The sequence below is a fragment of the Simochromis diagramma genome, unplaced genomic scaffold, assembly GCF_900408965.1.
Source record: "Simochromis diagramma unplaced genomic scaffold, fSimDia1.1 OVJJ01000321.1, whole genome shotgun sequence".
Taxonomy (NCBI): domain Eukaryota; kingdom Metazoa; phylum Chordata; class Actinopteri; order Cichliformes; family Cichlidae; genus Simochromis; species Simochromis diagramma.
This window is the reverse complement of record NW_024386772.1, coordinates 10,751,674-10,772,734: the sequence shown is the minus strand read 5'-3', so window position 1 is coordinate 10,772,734 and position 21,061 is coordinate 10,751,674. Positions and strand designations below refer to the sequence as shown.

General features: G+C 41.7%; 3 protein-coding genes across 10 annotated transcripts; 1 reads left to right on the top strand and 2 right to left on the bottom strand.

Moving 5' to 3' along the window:
• Positions 1-255: 255 nt before the first annotated feature.
• On the bottom strand, positions 256-2,811 carry LOC120744025 (fructosamine 3 kinase related protein). 2 transcript variants are annotated; one of them, XM_040048146.1, is made up of 6 exons: positions 2,422-2,811; positions 2,033-2,184; positions 1,807-1,901; positions 1,581-1,663; positions 1,293-1,415; positions 256-1,190 (listed from the first exon to the last, which is right to left on the bottom strand). In XM_040048146.1, the coding sequence occupies exons 1-6, from the start codon at positions 2,560-2,562 to the stop codon at positions 852-854; spliced, it is 933 nt and encodes a 310-aa protein (XP_039904080.1). In that variant the 5' UTR covers positions 2,563-2,811; the 3' UTR covers positions 256-851. The 2 variants fall into 2 exon arrangements, with proteins under 2 accessions (XP_039904080.1, XP_039904087.1); XM_040048153.1 differs by having other exon boundaries at positions 260-1,190; positions 1,807-1,898.
• arl16 (ADP-ribosylation factor-like 16) lies at positions 2,807-8,466 on the top strand. 3 transcript variants are annotated; one of them, XM_040048239.1, is made up of 6 exons: positions 2,807-2,957; positions 6,054-6,109; positions 6,189-6,305; positions 6,402-6,517; positions 6,674-6,803; positions 8,215-8,466. In XM_040048239.1, the coding sequence occupies exons 1-6, from the start codon at positions 2,882-2,884 to the stop codon at positions 8,215-8,217; spliced, it is 498 nt and encodes a 165-aa protein (XP_039904173.1). In that variant the 5' UTR covers positions 2,807-2,881; the 3' UTR covers positions 8,218-8,466. The 3 variants fall into 3 exon arrangements, with proteins under 3 accessions (XP_039904173.1, XP_039904164.1, XP_039904157.1); XM_040048230.1 differs by having other exon boundaries at positions 6,674-6,865; XM_040048223.1 differs by having other exon boundaries at positions 2,808-2,957; positions 6,674-8,466.
• On the bottom strand, positions 8,362-18,572 carry epn3a (epsin 3a). Of its 5 annotated transcripts, none has more exons than XM_040048059.1 (11): positions 18,264-18,572; positions 15,825-16,553; positions 14,006-14,100; positions 13,354-13,431; positions 12,779-12,871; positions 10,984-11,067; positions 10,727-10,856; positions 10,395-10,550; positions 10,199-10,273; positions 9,870-10,106; positions 8,362-9,365 (listed from the first exon to the last, which is right to left on the bottom strand). In XM_040048059.1, exons 2-11 carry the CDS (start codon positions 16,390-16,392, stop codon positions 9,070-9,072), a joined length of 1,812 nt encoding a protein of 603 aa, XP_039903993.1. In that variant the 5' UTR covers positions 16,393-16,553; positions 18,264-18,572; the 3' UTR covers positions 8,362-9,069. The 5 variants fall into 5 exon arrangements, with proteins under 5 accessions (XP_039903993.1, XP_039904013.1, XP_039904022.1 ...); XM_040048079.1 differs by having other exon boundaries at positions 10,395-10,547; XM_040048088.1 differs by having other exon boundaries at positions 10,751-10,856.
• Positions 18,573-21,061: the final 2,489 nt, after the last annotated feature.

Below are 21,061 nucleotides of genomic sequence, written 5' to 3'. Positions count from 1 at the left end.
CAGGGGCGGAAAGAAAAGTCCCAGGTCACGTGTTCTCTAGACCTTACTAATTAATGCAGGATATGTTTACTAACCTTTTACTAAACAGTTATTTGGGCTGCTGTGAAGTTGACCTAATGATGAAACATTTCTATCCAAATGGGATTGTTTTTCTTTTCCATGCCTCCATTCACAGGGAATTAAGGTGTGTAAATCTAGTGTGTAAAGGTTTTCACACTAGATAAATAACAAATTCAGCAGGTCTGGAAAAACACAATGGATTCGCTTAGGATTTAATAATGGTTATACCATGCACAACAAGGGCTTGCAATGACTCACTGTTATACAGGGATATTTTGTAGGTGTAGTTAGTATGCCAACCTTTATTCCATTCGTAGCCATTCTACTATAATGTAGATAAAATATAAAACATTGCATCCATAGTGAAAGTCAGATTCTGGTTTGTTCTACCTGCTTATAAAGGATTCCTCAATATTAACATAAATAAATAAAAAACAATAATTTTTAAGTTCAGTCATTGGTGTGTAGTACAGACTTCTGATTTGCAAGTTTTGTTTAATTTATGTCTATAAACAAACTACACTTAATTCACTGTAACACCTTGTGCAAAATACAGAATTTATTTGCAGATTCTGTTTTAAATATTAGGAAGCAGGACAGTGTCAGATGAGCTGGCAGGATGCAACTGTTTTTTCTATGTTAGGTCAGTATTTTCTGCACAGTACAGAAGACATTAAAGTGTTAGATGTGTTGTTTAGTGTCTTCACACACTGTTTTTGGTCAAATAAGCAAAATCGCATAATACTTCAATGTAAGACTGCAATGCTTTCTAAGAGTGCCTGTGAGTGTGTTTATTTCAGCAGGGTCTTCATAACTCTTATGGAAGAACCTTTGTAACCACCACCAAAGTGGTTCCAGTGATTCAGGTAGTGGAAGAGTTGGTAAAGCTGGTTCCTCTTTGCAAATCCTGGTGCTTGGGGAATCTTGCTGTGGTATGCAGAGTAAAAAGCACTGTTGAAGCCACCAAACATCCCAGCAATACCCAACTCAAACTCAGAGTGGCCGTAGAAGGAAGCAGGATCGAAGATGACTGGGCCGTCTGCACACTCTGCCACGTTTCCTCCCCATAAATCTCCATGTAGGAGAGCAGGGACTATCTCCACATCTTTGAAGAACTGAGGGATCTTCAGCTGGAAATAAGAGACACAACATGCACATTACAATGCTGATACAATCATAATGTCTTGTGCAAAATATGTTTAATTTCAAACAGGATCAAAGGGAGGTTGCACCTGTAACTCAGCCCATAGTTCTCTGGTCTCCCTGTCTCCATACGATTTCTCCACCATGTGAAGCTGGTGCTGTAGCCTCTGCTGGGTGTAGAATGGCACCCAATCACTCTGCCATTGATTGTCCTAGAGAGGTAAGAATGAGAAAAAACTGTGATGCTGCTGAAATTCACTTTAACATCTTGAAGATTTGGAGACCAAACATTTGTAACACAACTTAGAGACATCAATACTGTACACCTTCCCCTAGAATGCAGACACAGTGTATAGACACATATACATTGGCTTTACCTGTGGCAGATATCCACAGCATGTAGTTACACGGAAGCCAAATTTTTCAACAGCAGCCACATCTGACTGCCCCGCTCCTTTTCCTGCATATATAGCCGTAATATTAATAAACAGCAATCACAAACTTTTTACCTTAAATATGACACAGTTCATTATTATTCATTGGTGTGTGTGTGTGTGTATTATCCACATTGTGGCATCCTAAAATGAAGTTAAACTGAATTACCCACTGTCTGTTGCTCTTTATTTAATTTTTCCAGTTGTTTCTTGTTGTGAAGATGCAGATCTGCCATCTTCTCTCCTAGCTGTTTTGAGTACCTGCTCATTGTGTTTAAAAATAAAGTATGTCATTGAAAAAATATTTTGCTCAGTGTTTCTAAAACTAAATTCATCTGCCCAAATTCTGCTTTAATCTGCACTAAAGAAAAAAATGTAGTCAAGAGCTCTCTTACTTGCTAAGACTGTTCATGTCCAGATGTTCCATCACAAATACAGAGCCTCCTGTGTCAAGCTCAATCACCTTTATGGGCTTGGGCACTTTCACGGTTTCTGTCTTTACAATAGCCTCCAGACTGGCCATTTCTCCATCAAACATCAGTTTGGCCTGGATAATTTAAAGACAGGGCAACACGGTCTGGTAAACACAAGCTTCAGTAAATGTGAATTTTTGCATTGTTCTCCACTCCACAACATCTACTCAAAGTCCACGGACAGTAGTGTGGTGCAGCTGCTGGATCATGTCCCATTCACTTAAGTCCCGAGTTGAACACACGCCGAAAGCCGATCATGAACTGAATGACACAACAGTTAAAGAAAATGAAAAACTAACAATGACAAATACCTCACTCTTGTGATTTATCTTTACAAACACTTTCCCAGTGTCAGTATGATAACTCTGTCCCTCGCTGATGCATCCACCTCCAGCATGACCAGCTGATTTCAGCATGGTTGTCCCCAACTCCTTCTTTAACTTAGCTTCCATGATTATTTATCATCAGTTCCAGGACAGTTACAGCAGGACTAAAACCACCTACGCATCGCAAATGCTGGTATGAAAGTCTTTCTGACAGTTTCCGTTGCGGCAGCCAACCAGGACTTTGTCCCGAAGCAGGATCTTGTTTTTCTTCCGTTATGTAAATAATGATTGAGTAGTAGCCAATCATAAACAAGTCTGGGTTGATTGATTTCTACTTTGCCCAATAGTTGCGACGTTTGTCCGGTCACGTGAACGTCGCCATGGTGCCAAGTGAGGCTACAGCTATACGCTACGAGTTTAACTATGGTTCTGCGGAAAAACCGGCATGACCAGCAAAGAAATGTGTTTACTCCTCGGAGCGACCGGTGTTGGAAAGACGTTGTTGCTCAAACGTCTACAAAATATCCTTTGTGGCCATGTGAATTTCTTTGACGTAAAAGGAAATACTACCAAATAGCTTAATTAGCTAACTAATTTAGCCTATGAGCTTGTGTAGTACTTAAGTTGCTAAGTAATGGACGACCAGGGTTTGTATATCGCCTTTCCCAATTGCCAAATGTCGATACCCAGTGTTATTTTATTTTGCATCGGTATGTGTACAAATTCATTTTCATAATAAGATCTGTAAGAGAGATTATTATTACAATATTTAAGCTTTGGTAGCCCTTATTAGTCCAATAGTTTGGAAACTCACATTACAGCAGAAATTAGTGCTGTACTGTAATGTGAAATTGTCAATGGTCAGAAAGTGGATAATAACAATAATAATTATAATTATATAAAACAATAGGAAACATGTACAAGATAGACGAAGTATAATTTAAATGTGTGTACATATATGGCACAGTGATAAAATAAAATAACATCTTTAGATGCCTAGAAGCAAAAAAACAGAGCCCCGGATGATGCTAATAGAAGATGGAGTGTTGAAAACAGTTGCACACTGTGATTTATCAGTCCCCAATGTGTGCATGTGTAAGTATACATGTGTTTTACTGCTGCGGCTCTGCTGGATGGAAAGACCTCCAATATTGGTCCTTTACACACCGTGGGTCCAGCAGCCTGACGCTGAAGAAGCTGCTCAGTGCTGTAAGAGTGTCCTGCATGGGGTGGGATGTGTTTAGCTACCATGCTACCTGTCACTTACTACCTCCACTGGGTCAAGAGGGCATCACGTTGGCACTCTTGGTCTACCTGTTTCAATTCTTTTTGTCCCCAGTAGAGATACTGCTGCCCCAACAGACCAACACCATTACAGATAGCTGTTGGAACCACAGAGTCTTCAGGAGCTTCTCCTGCACTTCAAAAGTCCTTGGCATACTTACCAGATACAGCCTGCTCTGTCCTTTTCTGTGAATAGCATTTTTTTGATATAGTCCACATTCTCCATTTCGTAAGTGGAGAAGGATATTTGTGCCTGTGGACGTTCACCACCAGCCCTTTTGTTTTTCCAGTATTTATCTGGAGGCAGTTCTCGTTCACATAGCTATTTCAGAGATTAAAAGGGAAGTGATCTGCAACAGCACAAGTTAAACACTATCCTCCAGTTGCCTAGATTACATGCATGGGGCCCATCGCATATAAATTTAGCCCAAATTGGTGGATTATTAATAAACTGTCATCTGAACAGATGACATGATTTCATTTGTGAGGTGACAAGTCAACAGTAGTCTCTCAGCTGTGACATCACTTCACTACCAGACACACTGGACCCACTACAGTTCGCTTACCGTCCAAATTGTTCCACAGACGATGCCATCTCTCATCTCCTCCACACATCACTCACTCACTTGGACACTAGAAGGGGGAATTATGTTAAAATGCTCTTCATAGACTACAGCTCTGCATTTAATACCATAATTCCCTCCACACTCACCACCAAGCTGGAGCATCTGGGACTCAGCTCATCTATGTGTCAGTGGATCTCCAACTTCCTAACTGGCAGACCACAGGCAGTAAGGATGGGCGGACATGTCTCAGCCTCCACCACTCTCAGCACTGGAGCCCCCCAGGGGTGTGTTCTGAGCCCCCTGCTGTACTCTCTGTACACATATGACTGTGTGGCCACTACCAGCTCCACCACCATCATCAAGTTTGCTGACGACACCGTCGTGGTGGGCCTGATCTCTGATAACAACGAGACGGCCTACCTGAAGGAGATTAGGAATCTGGAGAACTGGTGCCAGAGGAACAACCTCCTTCTAAACGTCAGTAAGACAAAGGAGCTGATAGTGGACTTCAGCACTAAGCAGGAGAGGAACTACCAGACCCCCGTCATCAACGAGTGCCCAGTGGAGAGAGTGGACAGCTTCAAATACCTCGGAGTTCACATCACGCAGGACCTGTCATGGTCCTGTCACATCAACACCGTGGTGAAAAAGGCCCGTCAGCGTCTCTACCACCTCAGACGCTTGAGAGACTTCCAACTGCCCTCCAAGGTGCTCAGGAACTTTTACTCGTGCACCATAGAGAGCATCCTGACGGGAAACATCTTAACCTGGTTCGGAAACAGCACCATGCAGGACAGACGAGCTCTACAGAGGGTTGTGCGGTCAGCTGAGCGCACCATCCGCTCCGAGCTCCCTGACCTGCACTCAATCTACAGCAGGCGGTGCTGGACCAAGGCCAGGAAGATCGTGAAGGACCTCAGCCATCCCAACAACAGACTGTTCTCTCTGTTGAGGTCAGGAAAGCGATTCCGCTCCCTGAAGACCAACACAGAGAGACTGAGGAGGAGCTTCTTCCCGCAGGCGATACGGTCTCTCAATCACACCACCACACAGTACTGACCCACACATATAGTTCTTACACACACACACACACTGGACATTCTGGACATTGTTTTCACTTCATCACTTAAATCACTTTAAGCATATTTGCACTGCACAAGACATAATGTGGATTGCACAACACTGGTCACTACATTCTTCATTTCCAGTTAATACTTGTACAGCTGCTGTTATTGTGTGTGTATATATATATATTTATTTATTTATATTTCTTCATACATTCTTATATAGTTCTATACTGTGTATTGTGTATTTTGTTGTACAGTTATTTTATTTTCAACTTTAATTTATATATTTTATCTTATTCTTTCCCAGTTAAATTTACCCTTCATTCTAATTTGTGTTGTACAGTTATTTCATTTTTTATATTTTATATTCTTATATTTTATTCCTTCCTAGTTAAATTTACACTTTTTAATTTTTCATATTTATTTCCTATCTTATTCATAGCCCTTTCCTTTTTTTTTTCTTTAGGTCACGAGCAGTTGTCTAAGCATTTCACTGCATATCGTACTGTGTATGACTGTGTACGTGACAAATAAAATTTGAATTTGAATTTGAATTTGACATCACCAACCTTACTCATAACAAATATTCAAGTTCTACTTTCATAGCTCATAAAATATTGCGTAAACATTTCAAAATGTTTTTCTTTAAAGCTGATAGCAATGCTGTCTCCAGTCGATTTTCCTATCAGATTTCATTTACAGTTTATCGTACATGGTTTAGATGAATTGGGGACACCACCTTCAACTCTTCCCACAGTAAGTACTAATGGACAGTTCAAAGTCTCTGACACCTTATCCGTGTAAGTTCTCCATCTCCAGTCTTCATTCTTTGTAGGTAGGAACCAATCTGACAGATCTAACCGTGAAGAAGAAGAAGGTGACTGTGAGAGAGCTGGGAGGCTGCATGGGCCCTATATGGCCCAGTTACTTCAAAGACTGCTCCTCTGTCATTGTATGATCTTTGTATACATGCTGTTTATATTTGTAATATTCAATATGGGTTTACGAAATTGAAGTACTTGAGTAGATTTCTTTTGTTTCTCCATAGTTCATGGTGGATTCGGCCAACATTGCTCAGATATCCTCCTCCTGTATCCAGTTGCTGTCAGTACTGTCAGCTGAGCCTCTGAGCAAGGCCTCTGTGCTTATTCTCTTCAACAAGAGGTGACACTCGTAGAATACACATCAGTCTCTATTAGTGTTTTACCATATTGTACAGGATCTCTAGCAGGTTTAATGCAATTTGTATGTAATAAGGAAAGCTAATAATACCACTAGGAAATTTTTGATTTTCTTTTCCAATTTTATATTTTCCCCCAGGGACATGCCTTGCACTATGAGCCTTATAGAGATAAAGTCACTGTTCAGGATGGATGACGTTGTTGCATCTGCGACTCAGCCAATCACAACACTGGAAGTCAGTGCCAGATCTGGAGAGGGACTTAAAGAGGTGATGAGCTGGCTGGAGTCCGTCACAGTCAAGTGACATACGCTTACTGATTACTTCATTAGGTACACAATTACTCTTTCATGCAAATATCTAATCAGCTAATAACATGGCAGTAACTGAATTAGTTTAAGCATTGAAACATGGTAAAGATGATCTGCTGAACCGAGTTCTCTGGGTTCTCTGGCCTTGTTGTTGTAGATGGTCAGAGGAAAATGAAACCAGAGGGGCTAAGAACAGGAAACAGGCTATAGTTTGCACAGGCTAACCAAAGTTAGACATCAAAGAATTGAAAAATGTTGCCTGGTCCAGTGAGTGTAAGTTTCTCCCGGCAATTTGGATGGTATTGTTACAATTTGGCATAAATAAAATGAAAGTATAGATCCACCCTGCCTTATATCAGAGGATCAGGCTGGTAGTGGTGTAATGGTGTGCCAGATATTTTCTTGGTACCCTGCACCCAGCAGGATAACGCAGTATGTCACAAAGCTCCAGTCATGAACTTGACAATCAGTTCACTGTACTCAAATGGCCACAAGAGTCACCAGATCTCAATCCAGTGGCGCACCTTCAAAGTCTGGTGCAAACTCACACCATGGTTGTGCATATGACAGATCTGCAGCAAATACATAAGACTGTCAAGTCAGTATGGACCAAAATCCAAGGAATGTTTCTAGCACCTTGTTAAATAGAATTAAAACAGCTCTGAAGGAAAAATGGGTCCAACCCTGAACTAGTGAGGTATACTTAATAAAGTGGCCAGTGACTGTGTGTGTGTGCGTGCCAGTTTCTGTATTTGTATCTTATAATAGTGATACTGTTTATACAAAAAAATGTTCTGCCTTTTGGTCTTTATCAGCTTATATGCTACTCTGTTAAGGTTTTCATGGTGTGTTTCTCGTGTAAGAGTGTTTATCTTTGGTAGCACAAAGACATAACTGTACATTAGGCAGAGCGAAGAGGACGAAGTGATAGTATAACAGGATCAAATGATTGTCTCATTTGTAAAGGTCTTACTTTCATGCATTTGTTATTCGACGCAGAGTGGGAATCTGGGGTATTCCTGATTGATACTGTCACTTATAAGAGTTCCTGTTTTCTGTTATGGCTGTTTTCCATGGCTGTAAATCACGTGAACTCTGTCTGAAATTTAAAAAAAAGCTCTTTCACTTCAGATTTAATATAAAAAATTGAGTAACAACTCTTATAGAACTTTATGAAGATTTTACAGAATATTTTCTCATGTAAGGCATTCAGTATTTATCTTTGTATATGTTTTTTTTCTTAATGAAATTTGGATTTTGTGTATGAACTTTGTTTTCAGTGTATGTGGATGTTATGTTTTAATTGAGAGGAGCAGTTTTTTGTGTTTCTTTTTTGGCTTATTGTCACTTTTTTCTGTTTATTCTGGTAGTGATGCAATGTAAGAAGAGGTAATATTGCTGACTTCACTACCAGCAGGGGGCGCAAACTGCTTATGAGACAGTGATACTGAGTGTGTTCCTGAGTCGTCATGATTTCATGTGGCATGTATTGATACCAAGGGAAATGAGTAAATGCAAGTGAATAAACCCATGTGAAGAACTGAGCAGTGTTGTAAATACACTCCTATATTTGGTGAAGTCAGTGGTTTGCAAGCAATGAATAAACTCATATTCATACATTTTCTAAGGTTACTTCATATGAATTATTTGCTCACAGTCCTCCCCAACTATTACTTCATTCGCCACTTGAATTTCATAATAGCAGACTGGTATACACTAATTTTCCCCCACCAGCTCTGTTCCAGCCATATACCAGTATGATGCAGTACTTCAAGCAGCGAACAGGTAGATGTGCACATACCGAGAATGTGTAATCAGCAGTGACCACCTAAACCTGTAATGCATCTTCCCTCTACTTACAGCTTAGTTTGTTGACAGCAAAATATTATCAGACCTTTTGTTTCTACGTTGTAGGGTATGACCTTGAAATTGTACTTGACACTTAGTAGTTAGATTTAAAAAAAAAAAAAAAAAAAAAGTGTTATCTCTGTTGTAGTCTGTTCATTAAAAGAGGAGCAGGATATGTTGCTGCAGTGAAGAGCAGATTCAGCTTGCGTCTACCTAAAGGTTATTGTGCATTACAAGAATATAAAAACAACTAAGAATAGGTTTTTCATACAAGTCCATTGGGCTGTAGTTTGGTGTGCAGTTAGAGCAATATTTCAAGAGGACAATTTAGTGAATTTCCATTTTTCTAAAATAATTTTTTCCAGTTTAGTTTGTCCTCATAAGAAGGGGTTTTGACTGCTCTGTGCGGCCTGTGATCCCTGAGCACTTGCTGAAGAGAAAGGCAACAAGGGCTCAGGGAGCCTCACTGGCAAGTCCAGTCCAGGATGGGCGGGGTGAGTATGTGACGACGGGATGCTGGCACCCGGATGACTTGTAGGCAGCGGCAAGGAGGCACTATATGGAAGAGAAGTGGCGTGGGGAGCCGTCAAGGCGGAGCCGGTGCCCATTTGATTTAGACTTAGTTTCGGCTGATCTGTTTGGAATGGATTGCTGGGTGAAGGAGCATTCAGGCCTATGTGAAAAGAAATAAAGAAGAGAAAAAGTCTGCTTTTAACACCTATTCAAAGTTTATTTTTTCTAAAACTGAGCCTTGAACCTGATGAGTCAATGACCTCTTTATGTCTCTTATGACGCTACAGTTTCAAGCACACACACTGTTCCCAAAACTCATCTGAGATTTAAAAGGCAGGAACAAAAAAAACTTTAATTCTCATTCACAAACCAACTGGAGATCACAAAAAACAGATACCAGCAAGGATAAATGGAAAAATGGAAATATCTAGCACTCTGCACGTGGGGGTTTTACTGCAGTCGTTACATGGCAGTGGATTATCACTCGCCTGCATTTACCAGTACATGGCACACACTGGTAAATGATTAACACTGCCAGGTGGTGGTTGTGCTCATCTTATGCACAACCAGCACCTGGCTGATTTGAATACAATGTTTTAACTACTCTGTATGTCCAATAACAAAGTGCAATGACTGCACCTGCAGTCAATAATACAAAACATACCTGATAAAAACGGGTTCTTGTTCTTGGCTGATGGGTTTCCTGGGATCAAGCTGTCCAAGTTCACCAAGGAAGCTGCCGAAGGGTCCAGGAAGGACTCGGGTGTCCGGCATGTTCGAGAGCTGGGGTCATTCAGGCTTTCTCGAAGACGAGAAAGGTCAAAAAGCTCAGGGCTGTCCTCTCGCCCACTAGCCCCGTTCACCTGACCACCATCCATAGCGTCATCAAACAGATCAGCATCTGTCAGCAGAAAAGTAGAAAGACAAGTAAGACTGCAAGTGGAACCAACGTACAAAAAGTAGAACAAGAATAGCAGATAGTGTATTGTTTACCTGAGGGACTTAGAGTTCGGGGAGCAGGTTCTGTAGGTGCTGATCTTCCTAAAGGCGCTGTGAACAGATCAGCTCCTGACGAGGATAAAAACATGACAGAAATGCTATTTAACTTTCTGTGGAACATAGGTAGTTTTTAAGATATCCAGGTGACGTCTTTATTTTAGTTACCCTACTTGTAAGTGAAAACACTCACCTGTATTTGCAGGCAAAGACCATACAGGACTGAGGCTGGAGACGTTGTCCTGTGGTGGATCCCAGGGGTTGGCTGGAGGTTCCCACGGTGGGGGAGGGCTATTTGAAGGTGGAGGTACCATCCATGGAGAATCAGCTCTTGGAACGCGGCTGCCTTCTTAATTAACACACAAATAAAAGAGTCTGTTAGCCGGTGAGCAGTTCAAATTATTTTGTAGGTACAAAAAGCAAAGAGTTTCATGTAAAAAGAAAAAAAAAAAAAAAAAAGATTCTTCATCTTCATACGATTCCATCTAAAATAATATACCATGACCAAGCCAACTCAAGGCTCACCGAAAGAGTCCCAATGGTCTGTACCTCCAGCCCCAGCAGCTGCCTGGTGTGAGGCATTATTCCACCGATGGTCACTGGGAGGCAGATCTGTGGGTACTGCGAAAACATCTACCAGGTCCATAAAGGCCGTCTGACCAAATTCATCAAAGAAAAAAACAAAACCAGAAAAAGAAGTTTATATTTCAACATATATTTTGATAGTATTATTGAATGTTTTCATAGTCATATACTACTGCTTATGTTTCAAGCTTTCATACCCCGCCTTTTTTCTCCATTTCACGTTTGCTCTCGTCCAGAGCTTTCTGGAGCAGGGACTCATCTCCTTGGCGGCTGAGCTGCTCCTTTCAACAGATAAAAGACACACGTAAGCCTTTATGGGTCACATATTGTCACATCACACTATATTTCTCACTCAGTGACGGTGCACAGGAAAAATAGATGGCTTGCATTTTTCCTATGCAACATATGTACACAGTTGGCAGAAACCAGAAAATTCCCTGGCCAAAGAGAGGACAGAAAGCAGAGCATCCCTGTGATCTCTAACAGAGCAGTTCTATTGTGTTACTATATAGGAGTGTAGACAGAGAGGGTAAAAAAGGGGGAGGAAAGAGACAAAGAGAGTGAGACAGGAAGCGGGGGTCCAAAGGTTGCAGAGATAATACAACAAAGTGAACGTTATACAACTTTTTCAAACAAGGCAAAGAAAAGGAAGCAGAAAGTGTGGCAATAAGGTAAAGGTTGTATGGGGGAAAATATAATTTAAAAAAAATACAGAGAGAAAGGATGATTTAGGACAAGTGGCACTGATCATATAATGGCTTATGTTGTAACAGAGGACTGAAATGAAACAGGTAATATTCTCCTGAGCTATTCAGGAAGCAAGTCTGAATTTACATTATAAATAAAGTATTGTGCAAAAGTTTTGACCCACATTTAATTTCCTTATATATCACTGGGATATAAAGAAATAGGCAAAATAGTAATGTATTCATTTATGATTTATTTATTTAAGATGTGGAATAAGATGGCTTGAAATACAGCATATATAGCAGCTTTCTTTCTCTCTTCTTTGGATGTTGGCTGTCTTTACTTCTGTTCTCTGTCAAGATGATCTCACACTGTTACAATAATGTTGAGGTGTGGGCTCTGTGGAGGTTAATTCATGACCAATAGTGTTCCACTGTGTGTTTTTCTTTGCTGGATTTTTCCTGTTTCTTAAGAACATGATAAACCCTGAGACACATTGGCGACCTGCCCAGGGTGCACCCTACCATTCGCCCTATGGCAGTTGGGATACGCTCCAGCCCACCCATGACTCTGAATTGGATAAGCAAAAGAAGATGGATGGATGACTTTCAGATGCTTTCCATTTCCTTTTTTAGTCCTTCCACTTCTTTTGTCCTCCACTTGTCTGATTTCCTTAAATTTATAATGAACACACCGCACACCATGCTGAGATATGGCGAGTTTTAGCTAATAGCTTTGTGGGAATCACCTTGTTGGTGCAAAATTATTCTTTTTGGTTTGTCAAACCGTGTCATCTTTAGTACTTTTCATAGATTCAACTAGAGAAAATGGAAAAAAAAATTGATTTTTGTGACAGACTGGAAGTGCCAAAATATACCATCTACAGTTGCTTCTTTGATAAGTTGTCTGTGTTCTTTTTTTTTTTTTTGCTTAAATGATTGTTTTTTTAAGCCACGTAACACTACCAAGAAAATAAAAATCCTTTAATAATGAGTGGAAAAAACAGTCAATGTCCAAGGAAAAGCTTTGAAAGACCTCCAAAAAGTCTGGAGAATTATGGCTTAAGACAACTTCAAAAAATAAAAACAGTTACAAGAAGTCTGGTTCCGTAGAAGCCAGAAATGAGGGGTGGCTCAAGTCTTTTGCACAGCACTGTAATTCAAACTGAAGTGACAAGTGTGGTCACCTGCACCTTCATTTTTTATAAATAACTTGTGAAAAATGTCACGACAGTTCTTACTGTCTATTTCAAAAGTGCTTAGGAAATGGTTCAAGTCCTCTCACCCACTCCCCAGGACACTCTACCTGCTGGTGCTCCTCCTTGCTCAAGCTCAGGGCCAACTGGAGCTGAGTTTCCTCGTCCATATCCAGGGCAGCAGCAGGAGCGCGTTGGACTGGCTGTGAAAGTGTAAACCAAGGAGGGATTTACAGTCAGCTTCCATTTTAACAGAAATAAAGTTGGGCATCCTCACAGTACTTCACAAGCAAATTTAACAGGTTTCCCAATCAATGTGAAGGAGCCAGTCCTTTGCCCTTCCCTGACACCACACCAGAAGGTCAGCAGCACCAGGTCAGAGCCTGAGATGTGTGTCTTATAGTGTACTCAGAGGAAACAACTTATGGTTAGTATAAGAAAAAACAAAAGGATGAAACCACAATTGGTTAATTTTTAAAGAAAGTTGCATATTTCTTTGCTGTTCAAAAGTGAGTGAGTGAGTGAAGGGGGGATAGTTCAGTTGTAGGAAGGAGAGAAAGTGAGTAGGCATGCAGTTGCTTCTGTGAAGGAAAAACACTGGAATGTGATACTGGGTTAAATGTTTAAACCAAGGGACAAAGAAAAAAATGCAAAGGTAGCTGCATCCCTCCCAGTATACATGTACCTGGTGGGCCTCCTCTTTGCTGAGGCTCATAGCGATCTGGAGCTGGGTCTGCTCATCGATATCCACTCGAGGAGGTGGCTAGAGTTACACATGAGGGAATTGGAGGAAGGCAAATCAAAAAAAATGGTAAAAAAGCATGCTTGATTTTGCTGTAATGATAGGCTATGCTAGAAAGAAGAGAAACAGATCAAATGCCTTGGATTTCTTATCAAAAATCACAGCCGATTTGTCTGATTGCTGAAGTGGAAACTGATAAGCACTCTAATATATTCCTACAGGAGCTGAAGCAGGAAGTCTCCGAGGGCAAAGCTGCCCTTGGCATGGAGACCGGGGCAGGCTGTGGAAGCTTGAGAGTGGATCAATGCACACATTCTGTCTGGCTTCTCACTCTTTCGCTCCCAGCTTCCTCACTCTGCTCGGTCATTGTTGGCTACATCAGAGGTTGAGCTGATGATATCATTTTCTGACAACAGTTCTGGGAAATACACAGTCAGGAGCAACGCTTCACCACTGGGGCAGCTGTTTAATGTTTTACTACAGCATAAAATGTCAACAGCAAAGCGAAGAAGCCTCTTTCTGTCTGGCGCATGTGCCTGTAAGCGTGAAAGGTTTGTGCTCACTGAAAGAGCGAGTGTGTTGTGCGTTTTTGTACCTTTTCACTTTCTTCTCGGCTCATAGCCAGGGCCAGCTGCAGCTGTAGCTCCTCTTCGCCACTGGTTGCTGGCCGTGCTTGTTCCAGGTCTGGAGCTGGTTGAGGAGAGAAAGAGCAGAGGGGAGTGGGTTTTAGGGAGGAATGGGGAGCCATAGGATGAGAGAAACATCAACAGATGGAGGGAGGAAGGAGATGCAAAGCCAAGAAAGAAACACTTTAGGGTGATTTTTAAGGTCAGAAATGAGCTGGCACTGTTTTTGCATGTTAATTTTCCATTGCCTGTTGTTAAGGGCCTTTGATCACATTGCTTGCCACAGTCTGCCTGCACTGAGAACAATGGTGTGGCTGTGTGGAGAGTTCGGCTGGTGGTGGGGGAGAGGAATGGATGGATTGGAGTGGGGCCCACCTTATTACCCCGAATCCTCTGGGCCAGTTGGAGGATTCAGGTCCAGATTTGAGAGAGGGAATAGGGAAGGGGGTCGGGGGGAGCTGGCAGCTTACCAGTCTGGGTGCCAGGCTGTGGGTCACAGGGCTAAAAGAGGGAAGCAGGCCACACGCTGGAAAAGTCAGGTCTCGGAAACCAATCTTTTCCACCGCACTGCCCCTCAATATCCCCCGTCTGAGCTGGAATACTTTCTAGCAATTAGCTGCTGACAACCTGGTGACCCCCTCCCACGGTACTAATCATTATCATTATCATGGAATCTTCTGGAAATCACCAAAATATCCCCCCGTTTTATAGTTAAAATCAGCTAGAGAGAAACAACAACAGAGGACTGATGGGGCTTTCTAAATCATCTGGGGTTTCTTTATCCAATTCCTTGCTATGATTTCTGGAATGGATAGGAAAGCCTCCTTCAAATAAACCACGCTATTTTTATAGTATCTCTGAACCACAGAACCAGAGCTAGGAATTGGACACTGGCCATGTGCTTCCGCTGGCACTCATTCTTGCTCAGAAAAGTATGCTAGTAATTTGTATTAGGTGGAAAATCTGTTGAACAAAAAAAAAAAGGAAAGAAAATACAGTCATATACCGTCTTGCGGGTATACAGTATTTACTTTTCCCTCATGAAGGAAGCCACAGACATGAAAAGATAAAAGAGAAACATCTACCCTTGAGACACCACAAGGGCAAAAGTTACTAACAGCCTTTTTAAACAACATTCCCCACAAAGACCACACATTTGCCAAAGTATAGTACAGACCAGTAACACCGCATTTATAAATGATGCATTTAGCTTTCCAGTTAGAGTTGTCACTTGCAGCTGATGAAGTCAGTGATACCATCTCTCCTCAGTCGCACACTGAAAATTTCAGTCTTATATCATCAACCCATCTAATGACCTAAACACTTAAGTGGCAGATGACAGAGTATCACCTCAAGCAAACATGCTGTAAACCTGTGTTGGAGTGAAACAAGCACACATTGGGCCTCTTCTCTATCATAAATCCAGTTTAGCTGCCAGACAAGAGGAATCAAAGGAATGCAGATGCCCAACAGTGTGAAGAGAGCAAAACTGAAACGAAATCGCAGTCAGTTTATGCATGTCAAGGCTCGGAAAGGTGGAGCGTGAGTATTAAAACTAATAGTGTTTTCGAAACTACCTTGAAAACAGGTTTTGATTTACTTCATCACATAAGAGTTCAGGGAACTTATCAGATGAACTCATGACCATGTTAGCTTGTGACTTGCCATGTGAGTGATTCAGAAAAATGACAGCTCCCGTGCAAAAGGAAATATTCAAGTACTCAACACTGTGCGCTTTGAGTAATGTAATATATAGTCTGTAGTTACACAACAGCCCCTGCTACTCACAGCGGAAGGAGGAAGGAGAGCTTCTGCACCTGCCGCCCTCATCACTCGGGTATCCTGGGTAAGGAGGAGGTAAGGGACTCGAACCTAAGCTACTTGTGACCCCTGTCATGCGTGTTTTGGTCTTCAGTGCCTGGGTTCGCTCCTTCTTTAGCTTTTCTTCATCCCTCAACAGAGCCACCAACTGTTTAGCCTTTTCCCTCACATTGAGGCCCTGGTCACGTCCATCTCGATCTAAGTACTGGAAGTCTCTCAGTGTCTGAATGCTGTATATGTTGTCCCGGCAATCCCTGGCTACGCGCTCAGACCCTGTTTTGATTAAATAGTCCAGTAGCGTGAGCGCCTTGTAAACATGCCTCCAGTTTTTGCCGTGATCATTGAGCCTCTTCCAGACCATACCCATAACCTCGGTGAAAGCCACAACATTGAAGGTCAGATCTGCAATTTCAGCCATGAGCGAGCTGGAGGGTCCCCAGGGGTCGTTGGAGGTGGCCTCTCTAACCTTTATCTCGGCCTCGGTGTAGTTGTTGACCATGTTTTTCATTTGGCGGCGGATCGATGATGTCTGCATGATGGCAGCGGTGTTTAACAGGTAGAGGAAGAAAATCTAGCAGCAGCAGGCCAGCCCACTGTGTTGCTTCAAAGGAAAACGGCTTGTTCAGCTTAACAGAAAAATGCGGTTAAAGGGAAGGCCTAAAGGTGACTTCAGCTGTGTCCACAAGTGTGCTCCTTCTGGAAGAACAAAAACATGATTTAAGCATATGCATAATAAGAATTTCACATAACTTGTCAGCTTTATAACTCCTTATACATCATCTTCTGTCTGCAATTATCAGCAGCATTAGTGAGCACGCCTAGCTCTCATGTTTTCCCACCCATTATTAGTGTTTGGAAGGAGAGAAATAACTCCACGCCTCTGAGCAAAGTGAAAAAAACAAAAAACACCTGATCTCGGTTTTCCCCGAATTTACTTGAAGACATGGGCGATGGCTTAAGGCATGCAGTGCCCTGTTCCTAAGCGGGCAGCCACCAGCTTGACAAATATTTGCTATATCTTATTTCATTCGTCACTTTTGCTGCTAATAAAAGCACAGTTTTGTGTCATACCAAACTCACTGTATCTGGGACTACTGTTTAATCTGCAGGTGTGGGGCATTATGAGAAAAGGGAGGGGCTCCACCTCCCCTGCTGGTCTGACCTGGTTACATCATCATGACAGCGGTGGTGGGCCTCCCATAACTAACGAAACACCCAGTGTCCTGTACATGTAAGCATATGTCTATCTGCCTGAATCACCAAAATGTTTTTCTGCAGCAGTTACAGAAAATTATGCCTTACAGTACATGTCACTTTGTCCTGAACTTTGGATTGCTTTGTCTTACATAGTCAGGGAAATCATAAGCTAACTGATAAGCTTCCTCTCCCCCACATAAAGGAGTACAAAGATGAGTGACAGCCCAATCACGTCAGTAGGACTTACAAAAAAAAAAAAAAGTAAAACAGCAAAAATTACGCTTGAAAATCTATTGTGTTACACGAAATATGAGCACACTGCTACTTTTGTCTCTCAAAAGATTTAGCTGTACCTTTGACTGTACCAGGATAAGAGGGAGTGAGTGAGTCTATTTCTGGTTCAAAGAACAGCAGGTTCAGTGATCAATGCAGGCCCGGTTCACTGCTTAGGCCCTTCTTGAAACTACATAGCTGTGCCCAGAAAATAAGAGAAAATGCGTTCTTCCTGTAACTTTCTGTCAGTGGAAGTCAGTTTAAAGGAAAAGGTGGTTTTATGAGGGCTAGCAGAGGAGAAATGTTTAACAGAAGTCAGTTAAAGTCTCTCTGGACGGATTTCTGCCTCTGTTAATGTGGCAAAATGAAGACGATAAATTCTTTTTAAGTCAAATTTTGGCACCTCGATTTCGTTAATTATCACAAAGCTCAAAGTACAGCCAGGAAGAGAGGCAGGCCCAAAACATTAACAGGCACAAAAACACAACTGATTTTCCATTTCTGACCTTGACTTGACCATTTTCAAATTTGGAGGATTTAAACAATTTAAAAAAAAGAAAGAAAAAAAGTCCTGCTTAAATTAAAAGAACGCGATCTATCTGCACTTATAGGACGCAACCCCCCGCCCCAAATAAAACTGCTCCCAGATCGGGCCTACATACCCGCCCAGGTATTCTTCACTGCGGGCTACAGCCGTGAGAAAAATCACTGACCCGCTGGGGGAAAGCGCGGCTCTTTTCCTGGCATGCTCTTTCTGTCCCAAACTAGGAAGACCGGGGCCATTATTGCGTCAAATGCGATGATCGGGTAGGTGAAGTATGTGACCGTGACTCAGCCTTAATTGTTTCCGAGTTTAAAAGTTAAAACCCCGATAAAACGAAAAGAAACCACGAAAAACATAAAGATCACCTCCACCGCGTCCACTTTCCCTCTTACCTTCATGTCATAGCGCGTCAGTGGGGTCCCAACTTGGGGAAGCTTTGGGTAGAATAAGAAACGCCTCCGCCTCTCGGCATATCCCGTAGCTGTCGCACAGAGAAGAACTAGTGGAGAAAGATATTTAAAGCCCAAAGCAGTCAGCGAGAAGCGCACGGGCTGTGTAAGAATCCCAAACTACGGCGCGGAGGCGGAAGCTGCTGTTTAGTTTGTTATCAAACTAAGTTGTGTGTGCTTATCACAAATCCAGGCACTGAGCCTGCAGATGGCACAGCCCCCTATAAACACGCGAACACACACAGTAAAAATGGATGGATGGAGAGAAGGGGAGGGAGGGAGGCCTGCTCGGTGCATGCAGAGTCAGACTTAACTCTTTCACTGCCTGATGGAAAATCATCTGTCGTAACTGAAGCAGGTGATCACAGCACATGCTGAGGAATCTCTCTTTTTCTCTGCCACAAACATTCACAAGCTTAAAACAACTAGAACTGTGTGTTATTTGCGAGTGGTGCAAACACACAGCTCGATGTACAATTTTGTACTGTGAGATAAGAACAAATAATCTAAACCAGGCACAGATCTTTTCACAGAAAGTCAGCGCTGCAACACTTTTTGAGTGAACATGCTCTCCCAGGGGGAGTGTACAAAGACTACACTTCCTTCCCACCAGCTTCTTCCATGCATTTCTGCTCTTTACTTATTTATTACCACTAATGGGTTCTTGTCTGAACTCCCATCCCATTAAGACCTCAATCTGCTCTGTATTCACTCTGGCTTGGACTCAGACAAATGCACAGTGTAATCTGAGGGTGTCTGTATGAACATACAGTGAGTGCAAAATGATTATCTAACTAAAGGGAGAAGCTGCTGGCGAGAGAGCAGCGGGTCTTGTGGTTGACGGAGCAGGATATACAGGAAATACCAGCTCAACCTTGTAACAACAAAAACACTCCTGAAGACAACTGAAGGGCAAAGTGCACAGGAATTAAAATGTCATCAAGCGATATGACGCATGATTTGGGGTTTAAAAATAATATATATCTCTGAAATAAGTGTGTACTGCCCAGCCCTGTGTGTAGGAATGTACTATTGCTTGCTGCAGCCGCCCTGTTCACTCTCACTGATCCAGTCAGTCAAGCTCATTTCATATACCTCTTTCAGCCCTCCTCCTCTCTGTCTTTATTTCTCCTCAAAACAGATGCCTGAACATTCTTTGTTCCCCAACAAAGGCGTGATGAGGTCAGGACAGGGGGGACATGCAGGCGAGGGCTGGGAAAACAGAGGGGGAGGAGAGAGGACGGCCAATGATGACGTCATGCAAGAAAGGCAATCAGACTTCAAGTGTGTGTGCACATGTGTTACTTCTGGAGACATTAATCTATTAACACAGTCTTATACCTCCTGGGGACACCTCCATTACATTGATTGTGTATAATGTAAATTACTACACTGAAAGGAAGACTTAGATTATGGTGGTTATAGCTATAGTAAGTCTCAGGGATATTAACATGACATCCTATTTCATAAAAAAAAAAAGCTGGATTTTTTAAAACTGTATAGTGTAATAATGCAAAGAATTTAAATATAATTTAACCATAAAGTTTATTAAAACTGTTACAGACATTATTAAAACTAAGAATTTGGCACACAAGCCTAATTCCCAAAAGTTACCAGACTCTGTAAAATGTAAATAAATGCAGAATAAACACATATTTTATTCACAGTAGAACATAGAACACATATCAAATGTACAATTATATGAACAATATTAGCTCCACTTTGAATTTCATGGCAGTCTTTTGGGAGAGGAATGTTGTTCCATTCTTGTCCGACAGCCCTTGGTCTTGTTTCCGTATTTTATGTTACAAAGACGGCAGTGTGTCCCAGTGATGTTCACATATGGCTTGTTCTTTGCATGTCAGAGCTTGTTGCAGATTGGTGAACCTCCGCCCATCTTCAGCTCTGAGAAACTGCCTCTCTAAGACCTGCTGCCAGTTAATCTCATTAGTTGAAAAATGTTCCTCAAACGGTTTCTTTTTAATGTCACTTACTTTTCCAGCCTTTTTGTTGCACTGATCACAACTTTTTGAGAGATGTTGCTGCTATTAAACTCTAAAGGAGCTCAAATTTTCACAAAAAAGTCAAATGTCTTTATAGTTTAAACATTTATATGTTTTCTATTATATTGTGAATAAAATGTGGGTTTATGAGATTTGCAAATCATTGTATTCTGTTTTTATTGACAGCATATTTAAAAGTATTTGAAAAAACTATATGCTTGATTTAATTCAGTACCAGCAACATGTTTTTTTTTTTAAAAAAAAGCTGGGTGCTGTGACATCAGAGCTAAAGAAGAGAGCCTTGTTTTCAGTGCACAGTTCTAAGGTTACATCTGTGATCATGTGCGGTGCTGCAAACAGCATGGATAACTTGCTCATTTGTGAAAGGTCCATTAAACAATAATAATAAACAATTTGAATAGGTTTTGGAGCAACATATGCTGTCTCTCAAGGAACATTGTTTTTTCAGGGAAAGCCTTGCTTATTTGAGCATGACAGCACCAAACTACATTTAGCATGTAGTAAAAGAGTCAGCAATCTAAAGTGGCATCCAGACCTGACCAATCACAAAAGGAACACACCAGGGAGGATAAGACACTCTGACTAAGAACTCTGACAAAGGAGGGCTCAGACTGTTGTTTAGGTAAACTGCTACATCAAGCAAAGAATGCTAAAAACAACAGCTAAAATAAGAGGCCATGCAAGACAAAGGAGCAGGGTTGAAAATGGGTGTAATGT

What these genes read in the sequence shown, in the direction of transcription:
- arl16 (XM_040048230.1), top strand. Translation starts at nt 2,882, where the DNA reads ATGACCAGCAAAGAAATGTGTTTACTCCTCGGAGCGACCGGTGTTGGA. An exon ending in GTTGCTCAAACGTCTACAAA is followed by an intron (nt 2,958 to 6,053) that starts ATATCCTTTGTG and finishes GATTTCATTTAC; the next exon opens with AGTTTATCGTACATGGTTTA. An exon ending in CACCTTCAACTCTTCCCACA is followed by an intron (nt 6,110 to 6,188) that starts GTAAGTACTAAT and finishes CATTCTTTGTAG; the next exon opens with GTAGGAACCAATCTGACAGA.
- epn3a (XM_040048059.1), bottom strand. Translation starts at nt 16,392, where the DNA reads ATGCAGACATCATCGATCCGCCGCCAAATGAAAAACATGGTCAACAAC. An exon ending in CTCTCCTTCCTCCTTCCGCT is followed by an intron (nt 14,101 to 15,824) that starts GTGAGTAGCAGG and finishes CTCCTCAACCAG; the next exon opens with CTCCAGACCTGGAACAAGCA. An exon ending in AAATGGAGAAAAAAGGCGGG is followed by an intron (nt 10,857 to 10,983) that starts GTATGAAAGCTT and finishes GAATTTGGTCAG; the next exon opens with ACGGCCTTTATGGACCTGGT.
- LOC120744025 (XM_040048146.1), bottom strand. Translation starts at nt 2,562, where the DNA reads ATGGAAGCTAAGTTAAAGAAGGAGTTGGGGACAACCATGCTGAAATCA. An exon ending in GACATGAACAGTCTTAGCAA is followed by an intron (nt 1,902 to 2,032) that starts GTAAGAGAGCTC and finishes AAACACAATGAG; the next exon opens with CAGGTACTCAAAACAGCTAG. An exon ending in GCTGTGGATATCTGCCACAG is followed by an intron (nt 1,416 to 1,580) that starts GTAAAGCCAATG and finishes TTACCTCTCTAG; the next exon opens with GACAATCAATGGCAGAGTGA.